This window comes from Eptatretus burgeri, chromosome 17, assembly GCF_056783735.1.
Source record: "Eptatretus burgeri isolate ZD-2024b chromosome 17, Ebu_testis_v1, whole genome shotgun sequence".
NCBI classification, from domain to species: Eukaryota; Metazoa; Chordata; class Myxini; order Myxiniformes; family Myxinidae; genus Eptatretus; species Eptatretus burgeri.
The window spans coordinates 12,705,617-12,720,256 of NC_140977.1; the positions used below are offsets into that span (position 1 = coordinate 12,705,617).

The window sequence follows — 14,640 nt, forward strand, 5'->3', positions numbered from 1 at the left end:
TGATTGGTGTCTCCCGCGATGAGGCTGAGTCTTTAGGCCTCTCACATTCTCACCGCAGGGAAGTCAGTGGTCGTTCTGTCTTCTACCATCTCCTCTCCAGTCTCGCCCGCCCCCCTTTGCTCTGTCTGTGATATGTCCCCACCAAATTTCCGCAGGGCGCTCAAGGTCCGCCAACAACCCCCTTCTCGTAAAACCACCAAAATCACGAATCACTGCTCACCTTCACTCTTTCATTCCTCTTTTTTCCCACCTTTGAAATAAACTCCCTCACTCTGTTCAATCCCATTCCTCCCTCCAGGCCTTCAAAACAGCTGTTCACCACCAACTCTTATCTCCCCACGATCTTATCTCCCCAAAACCACGATCTTTTCTACCCCCGTTAATCCACGCCAAACCACCTCCTTCAAACCTCTTGCTTTCCTTCCTGAAAGTCCCCTGTAATGTCCATCTTGTATACCCCATGTTCCCAGCACCGTCCCTCTCCTGCCCCTCTTGTCTCATGCCCCCCCCCCCCCGCTCTCATACGAGACTCGACAATGTATCCAAAAACAAACGGTATTTGATTGTTTTTGGGATGACGTCATCAAAGGGCCGAAAAACACCCAGCCACACTTTTTTTTGTCCGGTATGCACCAAAAATGGTGTTCCGAGGCAACACCGTTTAACGAAAACGTGTCAAACTGAAGTTTGCCAGGACTGGACCATTAATGATGAACTCCTTTTCCAAATTGGTTTCTGGACTAAAATGCTGGAGTACAAACTTTATGGACGTGCTCGCATTGTGTTGGTTACTGCACATACACAGTACTTTTATAGACGATGTAACATTCCAAATAGTACGTACTTTGTAGAAATACATGTGTGTTGTTACTGTCGATTGGTCCCGTGACCGCCCTCCACGGACGGTGTTGATGATGTTCCAACGTAAATCACAGCCACGTCGGTCTGATTGGCCCTCTGATTCGGCCCGCCCCCATCGGGCTGATTGACGGTCGTAGTCCCCGCCCTCATCGGGCTGATTGACAGTCGTAGTCCCGCCCCCATCGGGCTGATTGACGGTCGTAGTCCCCGCCCCCATCGGGCTGATTGACGGTCGTAGTCCCCGCCCCATCGAACTGATTGACTGTCGTCGTCCCCGCCCACAACTCTGATCCCTTCCCAGCTTTGTGTACTTTTTCGTGGAATCCTTTCAAACGATGAAAATTTCGATCAGTTTTCCCCCTTCCCACGACAACATGCGGTAGATTGGTTGATTTAACCAAGTTCGTAGGTTCAACCATTAAACCATTTGAGTTCGGCTGTCAGAAAAGAATAAGAATAAGAATTGCAGAGGATGAAGAAGCAGAAGAATATGAGTGCGACGAAGAAGAAGCGTAAATAGAAGAAGAAGAAGAAAGGCAATAGAAGAAGAAGAATGACAACTGTTTATTTTTTGATCTCTCATGACGTAGATCAGGCTGTTCAGCGGTGATGTCCCAAGGTTGGATGAGTGTTATTGGATGGGGGGATTCTCTGCCGATGACTGGTCGGTAATTTACAAATGTTAAATTGGGAGATTATTTAGAGGATTTATGTTGTATTGAGCCAAGTGGACGAGTCACCGTGAAAAACACAAAATACGCTTCAATGAAGATGTTCGGAAAGCTCTGATTGTCCCGTTTTTGATGTTCAAGGTCCAAACACGAGCCCGTGGGTTCTCGTTCTCCATTGGGGTTCGATCAGGAATTCTTGTTAGTTTTTAGTTTTTGAAACAAAACCCGAATGTGTTTAACGACGTCGTCGATCTGTGGCGAATCTGCGGATTGGAATTGATTAATGAACTCGTTTTCAGGGATCGCTTCAGTCAGTGCACTGTCTTCACTCACACGTTGTTGCTGAACTGTGCGGGATTACGTTACACTGCACTGTACTGTACTGTACTACACTGTACTGTACTGTGCGCCATGAATCGAGATTTCTCGTGTGAGGAGCACAGAGAGAATCCTCCGGGATCCACGAGTATCTCGGATGGAAGGAACGTGCTCGGTCCGGAAGGTTCTCACACGGACTGCGGGTCCAGGATCGCTCCACCCGAGGGTCACGAGTCGGGACACGGTACGTGCGGTGTCTCTACACATTGTCCCACTCCCTCCACATTGTCCCACTCCCTCCACATTGTCCCGCTCCCTCCACATTGTCCCACTCCCTCCTCATTGTCCCACTCCCTCCACATTGTCCCGCTCCCTCCACATTGTCCCGCTCCCTCCACATTGTCCCACTCCCTCCACATTGTCCCGCTCTCTCCACATTGTCCCACTCCCTCCACATTGTCCCGCTCTCTCCACATTGTCCCGCTCCCTCCACATTGTCCCGCTCCCTCCACATTGTCCCGCTCCCTCCACATTGTCCCACTCCCTCCACATTGTCCCGCTCTCTCCACATTGTCCCACTCCCTCCACATTGTCCCGCTCCCTCCACATTGTCCCGCTCTCTCCACATTGTCCCGCTCTCTCCACATTGTCCCACTCCCTCCACATTGTCCCACTCCCTCCTCATTGTCCCACTCCCTCCACATTGTCCCACTCCCTCCTCATTGTCCCACTCCCTGCTCATGGTCCCGCTCTCTCCACATTGTCCCGCTCCCTCCACATTGTCCCGCTCCCTCCACATTGTCCCACTCCCTCCTCATTGTCCCACTCCCTGCTCATGGTCCCGCTCTCTCCACATTGTCCCACTCCCTCCACATTGTCCCACTCCCTCCTCATTGTCCCACTCCCTGCTCATGGTCCCGCTCTCTCCACATTGTCCCGCTCCCTCCACATTGTCCCGCTCCCTCCACATTGTCCCGCTCCCTCCACATTGTCCCGCTCCCTCCACATTGTCCCGCTCCCTCCACATTGTCCCGCTCCCTCCACATTGTCCCGCTCCCTCCACATTGTCCCGCTCCCTCCACATTGTCCCGCTCCCTCCACATTGTCCCGCTCCCTCCACATTGTCCCGCTCCCTCCACATTGTCCCGCTCCCTCCACATTGTCCCGCTCCCTCCACATTGTCCCGCTCCCTCCACATTGTCCCGCTCCCTCCACATTGTCCCGCTCCCTCCACATTGTCCCGCTCCCTCCACATTGTCCCGCTCCCTCCACATTGTCCGGCTCCCTCCACATTGTCCGGCTCCCTCCACATTGTCCGGCTCCCTCCACATTGTCCGGCTCCCTCCACATTGTCCGGCTCCCTCCACATTGTCCGGCTCCCTCCACATTGTCCGGCTCCCTCCACATTGTCCGGCTCCCTCCACATTGTCCGGCTCCCTCCACATTGTCCGGCTCCCTCCACATTGTCCGGCTCCCTCCACATTGTCCGGCTCCCTCCACATTGTCCGGCTCCCTCCACATTGTCCCGCTCCCTCCACATTGTCCCGCTCCCTCCACACTGTCCCGCTCCCTCCACACTGTCCCGCTCCCTCCACACTGTCCCGCTCCCTCCACACTGTCCCGCTCCCTCCACACTGTCCCGCTCCCTCCACACTGTCCCGCTCCCTCCACACTGTCCCGCTCCCTCCACACTGTCCCGCTCCCTCCACACGGTCCCGCTCCCTCCACACGGTCCCGCTCCCTCCACACGGTCCCGCTCCCTCCACACGGTCCCGCTCCCTCCACACGGTCCCGCTCCCTCCACACGGTCCCGCTCCCTCCACACGGTCCCGCTCCCTCCACACGGTCCCGCTCCCTCCACACGGTCCCGCTCCCTCCACACGGTCCCGCTCCCTCCACACGGTCCCGCTCCCTCCACACGGTCCCGCTCCCTCCACACGGTCCCGCTCCCTCCACACGGTCCCGCTCCCTCCACACGGTCCCGCTCTCTCCACACGGTCCCGCTCTCTCTCTCATGGTCCTGCTCTTTCCTCAAGGTCCCTCTCTCTCTCCACATTGTCCCTCTCTCTCTCCACATTGTCCCGCTCTCTCCACATTGTCACGCTCTCTCCTCATGGTCCCGCTCTCTCCTCATGGTCCCTCTCTCTCCACATGGTCCCGCTCCCTCTGCATAATCCCGCTCTCTCCTCATGGTCTTCTCTCCGCATGGTCCCGCTCCCTCCGCATTGTCCCGCTCCCTCCGCATGGTCCCGCTCCCTCCGCATGGTCCCGCTCCCTCCGCATGGTCCCGCTCCCTTCCGCATGGTCGCGCTCCCTTCCGCATGGTCGCGCTCCCTTCCGCATGGTCGCGCTCCCTTCCGCATGGTCGCGCTCCCTTCCGCATGGTCGCGCTCCCTTCCGCATGGTCGCGCTCCCTTCCGCATGGTCGCGCTCCCTTCCGCATGGTCGCGCTCCCTTCCGCATGGTCGCGCTCCCTCCGCATGGTCGCGCTCCCTCCGCATGGTCGCGCTCCCTCCGCATGGTCGCGCTCCCTCCGCATGGTCGCGCTCCCTCCGCATGGTCGCGCTCCCTCCGCATGGTCGCGCTCCCTCCGCATGGTCGCGCTCCCTCCGCATGGTCGCGCTCCCTCCGCATGGTCGCGCTCCCTCCGCATGGTCGCGCTCCCTCCGCATGGTCGCGCTCCCTCCGCATGGTCGCGCTCCCTCCGCATGGTCGCGCTCCCTCCGCATGGTCGCGCTCCCTCCGCATGGTCGCGCTCCCTCCGCATGGTCGCGCTCCCTCCGCATGGTCGCGCTCCCTCCGCATGGTCGCGCTCCCTCCGCATGGTCGCGCTCCCTCCGCATGGTCGCGCTCCCTCCGCATGGTCGCGCTCCCTCCGCATGGTCGCGCTCCATCCGCATGGTCGCGGTCCCTCCGCATGGCCCCGCTCTCTCCGCATGGCCCCGCTCTCTCCGCATGGCCCCGCTCTCTCCGCATGGCCCCGCTCTCTCCGCATGGCCCCGCTCTCTCCGCATGGCCCCGCTCTCTCAGCATGGCCCCGCTCTCTCAGCATGGCCCCGCTCTCTCAGCATGGCCCCGCTCTCCGCATGGCCCCGCTCTCCGCATGGCCCCGCTCTCTCCGCATGGCCCCGCTCTCTCCGCATGGTCGCGCTCCATCCGCATGGTCGCGGTCCCTCCGCATGGCCCCGCTCTCTCCGCATGGCCCCGCTCTCTCCGCATGGCCCCGCTCTCTCCGCATGGCCCCGCTCTCTCCGCATGGCCCCGCTCTCTCCGCATGGCCCCGCTCTCTCAGCATGGCCCCGCTCTCTCAGCATGGCCCCGCTCTCTCAGCATGGCCCCGCTCTCCGCATGGCCTCGCTCTCCGCATGGCCCCGCTCTCTCCGCATGGCCCCGCTCTCTCCGCATGGCCCCGCTCTCTCCGCATGGCCCCGCTCTCTCCGCATGGCCCCGCTCTCTCCGCATGGCCCCGCTCTCTCCGCATGGCCCCGCTCTCTCCGCATGGCCCCGCTCTCTCCGCATGGCCCCGCTCTCTCCGCATGGCCCCGCTCTCTCCGCATGGCCCCGCTCTCTCCGCATGGCCCCGCTCTCTCCGCATGGCCCCGCTCTCTCCGCATGGCCCCGCTCTCTCCGCATGGCCCCGCTCTCTCCTCCTGGCCCCGCTCTCTCCTCCTGGCCCCGCTCTCTCCTCCTGGCCCCGCTCTCTCCTCCTGGCCCCGCTCTCTCCTCCTGGCCCCGCTCTCTCCTCCTGGCCCCGCTCTCTCCTCCTGGCCCCGCTCTCTCCTCCTGGCCCCGCTCTCTCCTCCTGGCCCCGCTCTCTCCTCCTGGCCCCGCTCTCTCCTCCTGGCCCCGCTCTCTCCTCCTGGCCCCGCTCTCTCCTCCTGGCCCCGCTCTCTCCTCCTGGCCCCGCTCTCTCCTCCTGGCCCCGCTCTCTCCTCCTGGCCCCGCTCTCTCCTCCTGGCCCCGCTCTCTCCTCCTGGCCCCGCTCTCTCCTCCTGGCCCCGCTCTCTCCACACGGTCCCGCTCTCTCCACACGGTCCCGCTCTCTCCACACGGTCCCGCTCTCTCCACACGGTCCCGCTCTCTCCACACGGCCCCGCCCTCTCCACACGGCCCCGCTCTCTCCTCCTGGCCCCGCTCTCTCCTCACGGCCCCGCCCTCTCCTCACGGCCCCGCCCTCTCCACACGGCCCCGCCCTCTCCACACGGCCCCGCCCTCTCCACACGGCCCCGCCCTCTCCACACGGCCCCGCCCTCTCCACACGGCCCCGCCCTCTCCACACGTCCCCGCCCTCTCCTCACGGCCCCGCCCTCTCCTCACGGTCCCTCCCTCCTCTCCTCACGGTCCCTCCCTCCTCTCCTCACGGTCCCTCCCTCCCGCTCTCTACCCACGGTCCCGCTCTCTACCCACGGTCCCGCTCTCTACCCACGGTCCCGCTCTCTACCCACGGTCCCGCCCTCTACGCACGGTCCCGCTCTCTACCCACGTTTGATGGAACCAGTGATTTTTCTGTTTCAAAGAACCGATTTATAATTGTTTCAGACAGAAATTCCGCTTGTTTTTATCATCGGGCACAGAAGCATTTATTTGTGCACTTCCAATTAAATAATGTACCAGACTGTCTTCAGAGCATCTGCTGAAGTCGTTTTTTTGGCTGGAGTGACAATCCTGGATGGGTTGCTATTCCAACACAGGAAGTTCGGGCATAAATTTTGAATTTGGCCAAGGTGCCGGCAAGAGCTCGGCTACTTGTCTTGAAGGACAACATGGGTTCTTGTACATCCTCCAATTCATGCCAGAAGACAGGATATTTGTGTACTTGCATTGGAGAAAATAAAAACAGCAGCGCTAAAAAATAAACACATCGGCCAAAGCAGCTCTGATTGACGTGAGTGGAGTATTGTCTGTGCCCACACTCTCGGTATCCCTTGTGCCTTGACTTGTGGTGTATTTTTTTTTATTACGTGTGTGTCTGTGTCTTTGTTTGTGTCTGTGTCTGTTTGTGGTCCATGTTTCTGCTACAGTCCTTCTCACCAATTGTTTGGACAGCTGACATGACTCCAATCACCCACTATTTCATCCTGATGGAAAATCATATGGCTGCCATTTTGGTGCTCAATGCGATGCGAAGCCAAAGTCGCTTCAGAGGTGTCGTATTCGCAACCGCTATGCACTTTCGATGCATTTTTTTCCCTTCATTGCAAAATTCCCAAAGCAACATTTAAAAGGAATTTGGGCTGATAGGTGTCACAGGCCTTGTGAATATCAGCCTCAGCGATCGAGACAGCGGTCTGTTAAATTATGAGCAGAGTGATAGACGTCAACCAGTGGCTAGAAGAATGGTGTCAGGAGGAATGTTTTACATTTAAGAAGTAGTGGGAATCATTTTGGGGACAAAGGGAGTGTTTCTGGAATGATGTCTATATATTATATATAAAGGGGGCAGCAAGGTTTGCAGTGGGAATTGAGGAAGGAATTTAGGATTTTTTTCGGTCAGCAGAGGGTGGGGAAGCTATTAAGGAAGGAACGGATGATGTCATTGTGATGAGTAGGGCCAGGCAGGAAAATAGAATTCCAGGAAGGGAAAAGTGAAACATATTCTATACGAGTTTAAATAATAAAATGGAATATCTTGAGGCCAAATCAGATAGTGAGGCGTACGACATAGTTGCAGTGAGTGAGACTTGGTTTAAGGAAGAGAGTAACTGGAAGACAGGATTAGAAGACCACAAGGTGTTTCGGTGTGATGGGAAGGAGGGAATATAGGAGGAGGTGTTACAATCTGGGTAAAAGTCAGCATTGCTTCGAGAGAAAGGAGTGATATTAAGGAGGAAATTAATGTTTAGGATTCTGTGTGGGTAGGGATTAGAGATTGTAAAAATAGGACTGCACGTCCTGAAGCTCACCTGGATCATGAGCAATCACTCAAACCCCCCGCACATGCCTTGAGACACGGGGTTTTTTATTTTATTTCATTTCTTTTAATGCCATGAACAAACTTTGGCACATCACAGGTGATGAGGATTTTAGTCAAGTTTCATCAAAATAATGTGTGGTTTCTGAGAAGAGAGCAAATACCTCTTTTTGGGGGGTGGAGGGGGGGTCAACCCACCCATAGACCCCTTTTAATGAGCGCAGATTTTGATGCGGTCAATACACCTTCATTAGGCATCAGATCTGAAGCTTGTGGCCACATTTCGTCGAAACCTGTGTTTCGTTCAAGCGATTATAACTGACTTGTTTACTCACTCACTCACTCACTCACTCACTCACTCTTAAGCTCACCGGATTAAAATCCAGGTGAGCTAAAAACAGTACGATACTGGTGGGATGCCTTTATGGGGCTCTTGGTGTGAAGGAAGAGGAAGAGGAAAAGGAGGAGGAAAGAGAAGTATATGAAGAATTCATAAGAGCATGTGGTAAGGGAAGAGTGTTGATTTTGGGGGATTTTAAGTTGCCAGGGATAAATTGGGTGGAGGAACAGGGAAAGGGCCGAGCAGATGAGGATTTCCTAGTTTTAGTCCAGGATTGTTTTTTAACCTAGTTTGTAGATAAGCCCACGAGGGGGAGTGCAGTGTTGGACCTCCTTTTAAGTCACGATCCCAATGTGGTGGAGGAGGTGGAGGTAGGAGAGCATTTCGGAGCAAGTGACCATAACTTTGTGTGTGCAAAGATTCTGTTAACGGTTACAGTTCAGGATAGTAGGGTAAGGCTATAGATTTCAGGAAGGCAAACCTTGAGGGTCGGAGGAGAGAATTGGGTGATGTAGATTGGGAGACTTTAACAACAGGATAATCAGCATCAGAGAAATGGGAAACCTTTCAGGACCAAATGTGTATAGTGCAGATCAAGTACATTCCTCTTCTTCTTCTTCCTCTTCTTCTTCTTCCTCTTCTTCTTCTTCTTCTTCTTCTTTCGGCTGCTCCCATTAAGGGTCGCCACAGCGGATCATCCGTTATGATTCGCATAATGATTTGGCACAGGTTTTACGCCAGATGCCCTTCCTGTCGCAACCCTGGTCGCCTCTTACGACACAGGGATCTGGTACACATATTCTAACCGGGGTATACACCGGCCCAGTACACTGCTACTCACTTCGCCGACCTCGGAAAGATGACAGGCTGAGTCAACCCCCTGGTGTATTAATTCATTGGCCCAACGGGGCTTGAACTCAGGACCTTTTGTATCCCAAACCGCTGCCCTAACCACTGCGCCAACACCAGGCATAAGGATTTCAAGATCAAGATCAAGTACATTCCAATGATGTGTAAAACTATTAGCATAAAGAGGCTAGGGTGGTTGAGTAGTGAGATAAGGAATGTTTTTAAGGAGAAGCAGAAGGAATTCATTAGGTACAGTAAACCCTCAAATATAACAGGTTCTAATATTGCAGGTTTTGACCAATCGTGGGCAACGCATTTTGTTCCAATTTCGTTATCGCAGAATTTCATTTCGACCAATCGTGGTTTTTGAGTTGAGATGAGTCTTTGCTTGCGTCCTGTGCATGAACGATTACCTCCCACGATCATTCTTGTGGTGTTTCTCACACACCATTTTTAATGAGCCCAAACATAAAGCGATGGACAAAGCTCGTTCTGCAAAAATACAGAGAAAGGTTTTGATGTTGGGCGAAAATATCAAGTTGTTAGATTGGTTGGTTCGAGGTGAAAATGCAGCATCTGTGGGCTGCCATTACGGGGTCAATGATTGCAGGTAGAACCTTCCCCATTGTCTCTTCCTCACTCCTAAACCTTCATTATCCAACTCCGTATTTGAACTTCATTCCCAAGCCTTTATTATCCTTCAAACCTCATTTGCAAATCTTCATTATCCTTTGAACCTCATTCCCAAACCTTCATTATCCAACTCCATCGTCAAATCTCATTCCCAAACCTTCATTATCCTTCTCCATAGACGAACCTCATTCCCAAACCTTCAGTATCCAACTCCATATTCGAACCTCATTCACCAAACTTTCATTATCCTTCAAGCCTCATTCCCAAGCCTTCATTATCCTTCTCCATCGTCGAACCTCATTCCCAAACCTTCATTATCCAATTCCGTTTTCGAACCTCATTCACAAACCCTCAATTTCTGACATCCCGACTTGAATCCCCATTGTCATGCTTCATTCTCAAAAGCACGTTCTCAACTGCGTCTCATGAAACAAATCGAGGTGCCGAAGCAGATTTTTTAACACGGACGAGACAGGATTTTTCTGGAAGATGATGCCGTACCTCGCAGCTTCCTGTCCATTCAGACAAGATCGGGATTCATGGTAAGGTGGTTAGGGATCATGTTACTGTTGCTCCACTCCATTGTGGCAATGCTGCAGGTGACTTTGTCATAAAGCTATTGTTGCTATTCCAATTGCTGCCTTCCACTCACAGCTCACCCTTTCCCCGTTCAAATCTCCCCCCTCTAACATCGTCATCCCGAACTAAGTGTTGTGTTTTCTATTTCCAGTGCGTACAGTGCGACAATGTAATGTTCTTGCCCTCACCCATCTCATTGTTTTGTAATAAATTTAAAAGGTAAAAGTCTTGTGTTTTTGTTTAATTTACACTATTTATTGTATTTACATGTTTATTTCAATGTTAGCACGCTTTGTATGTATATTTACATGTTTATGTCAATTGTAATGTGTTTATTTCTGGCTGCCGTCAATCTTCCTCAATATTTTCTTGAAGTCTAGGAACCGAACCCCCCCTCTTCCCATTGGCACTTGGTTTCCACAATCGCAGTTTCAACTATCGCGGCATTTTCCAGGAACCAAACCCCCAGGATATTGGAAGGTTCACTACGCTTACTACTTTTACTACATTTACTACGTAAACCCTCCAATTAGGTTAGGGGGTTAGGTTCGTGGAAAATGCTGTCATAGTTAAAACCGCGATCAATAGTTAAAACCATGATAGCAAAGACTTGGACCCACTTTGATCCATGGTCGATCCCTTCGACCTCAAATATATATTTTTTTATTTGAATGTTTTGAACATATTTGAGTTGAAACATTCCAAATATCATTTTATCTAAGTTTGGTCACAATCCCATCAGCAGTTTCGGAGAAGAAGTTAAAAGTGTTTACGGATGGACGGACGGACCGACGAACGGACGACGCACCATCCCATAAGCTCCCTGGAACTACATTCCAGGTGAGCTAATAATAAACGCAACAAAATCAATAGGGTACCAGCCTGTTAAGCTTGGTACTCTTGTAAGAAACAAAAACAACAGGTTACCAGTCTGTAAGGCTTGTTCCCCAAAGAATGATCTTCCAGTGAAAGTTCTATAAACGTAAATGCCTTTCTGAGTGAGAAACAAATTATCACATGTTTTACAGGAGAAGTTCATCTGGGAATGAAAGAAACTTTCCAAAGTTATTTTCAGACTTCGCAAGATTCTTTGAGAAATGAGCGTGTAAAGCAGGAACCACAAGATTCTCCCCCCAGGGAGTCCAGCAACGCAACACAACTGCTCGAAGGTAAGCCGACCTCAACAGGGAAAACATCACACTGTTTTTCCTTGTTTATTTGTTCTTTTTAATGATGAAATTATTTCGTTTGAAACTCTGTAAAATAACGGATCCATTAAATTATGGTCAACCAAGTGGGCTTGTTTGTCTTCAAAAGACGAGGATTCCATCCATCCATCCATTGGGACCATACTCTGTGCAGAGCGTTGGTGCTGCCTAAGCAGTCTCCTTGGCTATTGGACACAATTCTGGATGGGTCGCTTCTCCGACACAGTATACGAGCATGCTGGCACTCATTTTACCGATCTCGGAAGGATGACAGGCAGTCAACCCCACCTGGTATTAATTCAACAGCGAGTGGGATTTGAACTCAGAATCTTACCCTGCAGTCTTGAGAAGGACTTGGTGCGAGCCAACTGTTTTGTTTTTTTAGGGTTGTTTTTTCTCTTTGATCCAATATGGCTGCCAGACCACATGACTGATGACATCATTATCAAACCATATTTCCCATGGGTATTTGATCAATTAGTTAAATTTTACATCGATCGGTTAAGCGGTTTCTCCTGCAAAGATTTTCAAAGATTTTCCCTTGGATCCAATATGGCTGCCAGACCACGTGACTCATGATTGTCATTTTAATGAGAATCCTGTTTAAATTTCAAGTCAATCGGATGAAAATTGACAATTTCAGAAATTTTGGCTTATGTTGATCTTTTGGTTTATGTTGACCTCAAAAATAATTGGTGGTTGAATTCAGTGACCTAATATGCAAATTCTCTTCAAATTTAAGAAATTAGGAGTCCTGTTCAGATGTCGAAGATTCTTTTCCTCTGAAGAGTTGCTTCAACTATACAAAGGATTGATTCATCTCCGGAGAGAGAGAGTACTGCTCTCATCTGGGGAGGTTCCAGCTCCACATACTTACTGGACAGAATTGAACCCAAAGTTATATGACTTGTCAACTCTACCAATCTGACTTCAAAACTCGACCTGCTAAAATGACGCCGCAAAGTAGGCTCTCTTTCTTTTTTCTACAGATATTACTTCGGTTTCTGCTCACAAGAACTTGCTGCTTGTGTACCTCCACAATTAGCGAGACCAAGGAATATTCGACAAGCCACTACATCACATGATTATTGTGTGATGCTGCATAGTCAAAGTGGCCATTGGCAACTCAAGGGTGGGCCGTTACGATGTTTGTTTCTTCCCCTCCACTGCCAAACTCGAACTCTTTACCTTCTCATGTCTTCCCAAACACAAAAACTCTAAGACTATTCTATCTTTCCTTACTTTTCTATCAATGCAGTTCTTTTATTTAAGGCTTAGCCTCGATGAGGACTATTTAGTCCATGACTGCAGCCTTCAACATTAAAAGAATAATAATAATAATAACAAGAGACATAATTAGAACTAACACTTTATAACTTCTGGCAGTGATGACCGGGTACCAAAACGTCCTACTTTGATGCAAGAGATCAGGAGGACCACCGATGACGCCTTGATTGGACACCTGACCCTGACCCTGACCCATGACATTAAAAAAAAATTATTATTTAATTGAATTTAAATGGGATAAAAATAAATTCAATTCCAATCAAATGGAAAACCAAAAGGCCTGCAATGGAGTAGTAATCAGAAGGAACCCACACAAGCAAAAAGCAGAGGTGAAGTCATCAGGAGGAACCTGGATAGGATTCGCATTTCAGCTGGTACTTCTCTATCCTCAAACCCATCCAGGTACAAGCAAGTGAGCCTTATTCAAATGAAAAAATTGAACCCAGATTAAATAACCGAATAACTCCAACTGCCAGACTATGCATCCAATCAAGTTGAAATTTAAAACATGTATTCCCATCATCACTAGATCGTAATAGTCTAGTCAATGTAGCAAATTTGAGGGGGGTAACCCACCACTAATTACAAAAGAATTGTTTCCACTGCAGTGCATTTCAGTAAGACCCCCTAATCACCATACTAAAAGTCCTAAAAAAATCTGAGAATGGGAAAGAAGTGTAATTTGCATAATATGAAAATTAGCTTCTGTCCTAAGAGAAAATTCATATTTTCACTATAACTTTGCATCTAAGTACTGTATCCGATTGAGCCGTAACCCTAACCCTAATTATCCCCCGCCAACCAACGAAGTTGGCGGGGGATATAGAAATGGGTTCCGTACGGACATACGCCCATCCGTCCGTCCGTCACATTTGGTTTCCGGAGCTTAACTACAAATCCCCTCAAGATATATTTACGAAATTTGGTACATATATCAAGCAAGTGGTGAACTGGTGCCTTTTGATATTTAGAAATTTCTCCCAAAAAAATTTCTGTCATTTTCCATGGAAACAAGTTGGGTATTAAGAAATAATTGAGGTTAACCTTTGTTTCCAGAGCATAGTTGCAAAACTATTAACTATTTCTTTATGAAATTTGGTACACACATCAAGAAAAATTGAACTGGTGCCTTTTGCTACTTGTCCTCATTTACTATGGCGGGGGGATATCGAAGACTTTCTCTGCAATGGATGCTCGTTTGTATTGTTTCTGCTCTGTTATTTCATGAATTACGGATAGCTATGGCTGAGTGTGTTTTCTGCGAGAAGAGTTTAGAAGATGGTCAGGATACTGCAATCCTACGAGAAAAGGGGAGCGAGAGTATCAACAGTGCCAGTGAGCAGCAAGAAAGTAGTACAAGAACTCATAAAGGTCAGCGAGTACACACAGAATGCCGACAGGTTTTCACTCGTCCACAGACGATTGCAAAGGCACAGGAAAACGTAACTGAACAAGATCAGCCCTCACTGTGTATCCTTCGTTCAGAAACGCCAACATTCAGTTTGGACAAGCACTGTTTGTTTTGCGGTGAACCAACTACTTACAATGAGAAAAGCGTGATGGCATGGATGTCTATACTGTAAGAACCACATTTTTCCAAAATATTTTCTTGCATTCATGTGCACAAAGGAAAGATGAATGGTCTACGTTAGTTTCAGGCAGAATTGCATATGCGCTTGACCTAATCGCAGCCGATGCAGTTTACCATCAAAGCTGTAATTTCAACTTCAGGACTGGGAAGCAGGTTCCACAGCAACATTCCTCTGGACTATGTAGTGTTGCAAAGAAACAAAGGCTTGGCAGACCTAAAGAAGCAGAAAGATATGAAGCATTCCTGTTGGTTGCAAAGTACCTGGAGGAAAATGATGATCAACAGATTACAATAACAGACTTGATTGAGAAAATGGAGATAGGTCTTTTGGGTTCAGAGGTTGCAGCTTATGGCTTTACACATATGAAGAGTAAACTCATGGAACATTTTGG

The 14,640-nt window shown here is 50.3% G+C and overlaps 1 protein-coding gene across 2 annotated transcripts in view; it reads left to right on the forward strand.

The window, feature by feature from the left end:
- The first annotated feature begins 1,136 nt into the window (after positions 1-1,136).
- Positions 1,137-14,640, forward strand: part of LOC147009339 (uncharacterized) — a 152,736-nt gene continuing 139,232 nt past the window's right edge. Inside the window, exons 1-2 of one of the 2 annotated variants that reach the window (XM_085861695.1) lie at positions 1,137-2,094; positions 11,191-11,331. In XM_085861695.1, the coding sequence (XP_085717821.1) occupies positions 1,944-2,094; positions 11,191-11,331 (292 nt within the window). In that variant the 5' untranslated portion in view covers positions 1,137-1,943. The remainder of the gene's footprint in view (positions 2,095-11,190; positions 11,332-14,640) is intronic. The other variant, XM_085861694.1, reaches the window with a different exon arrangement.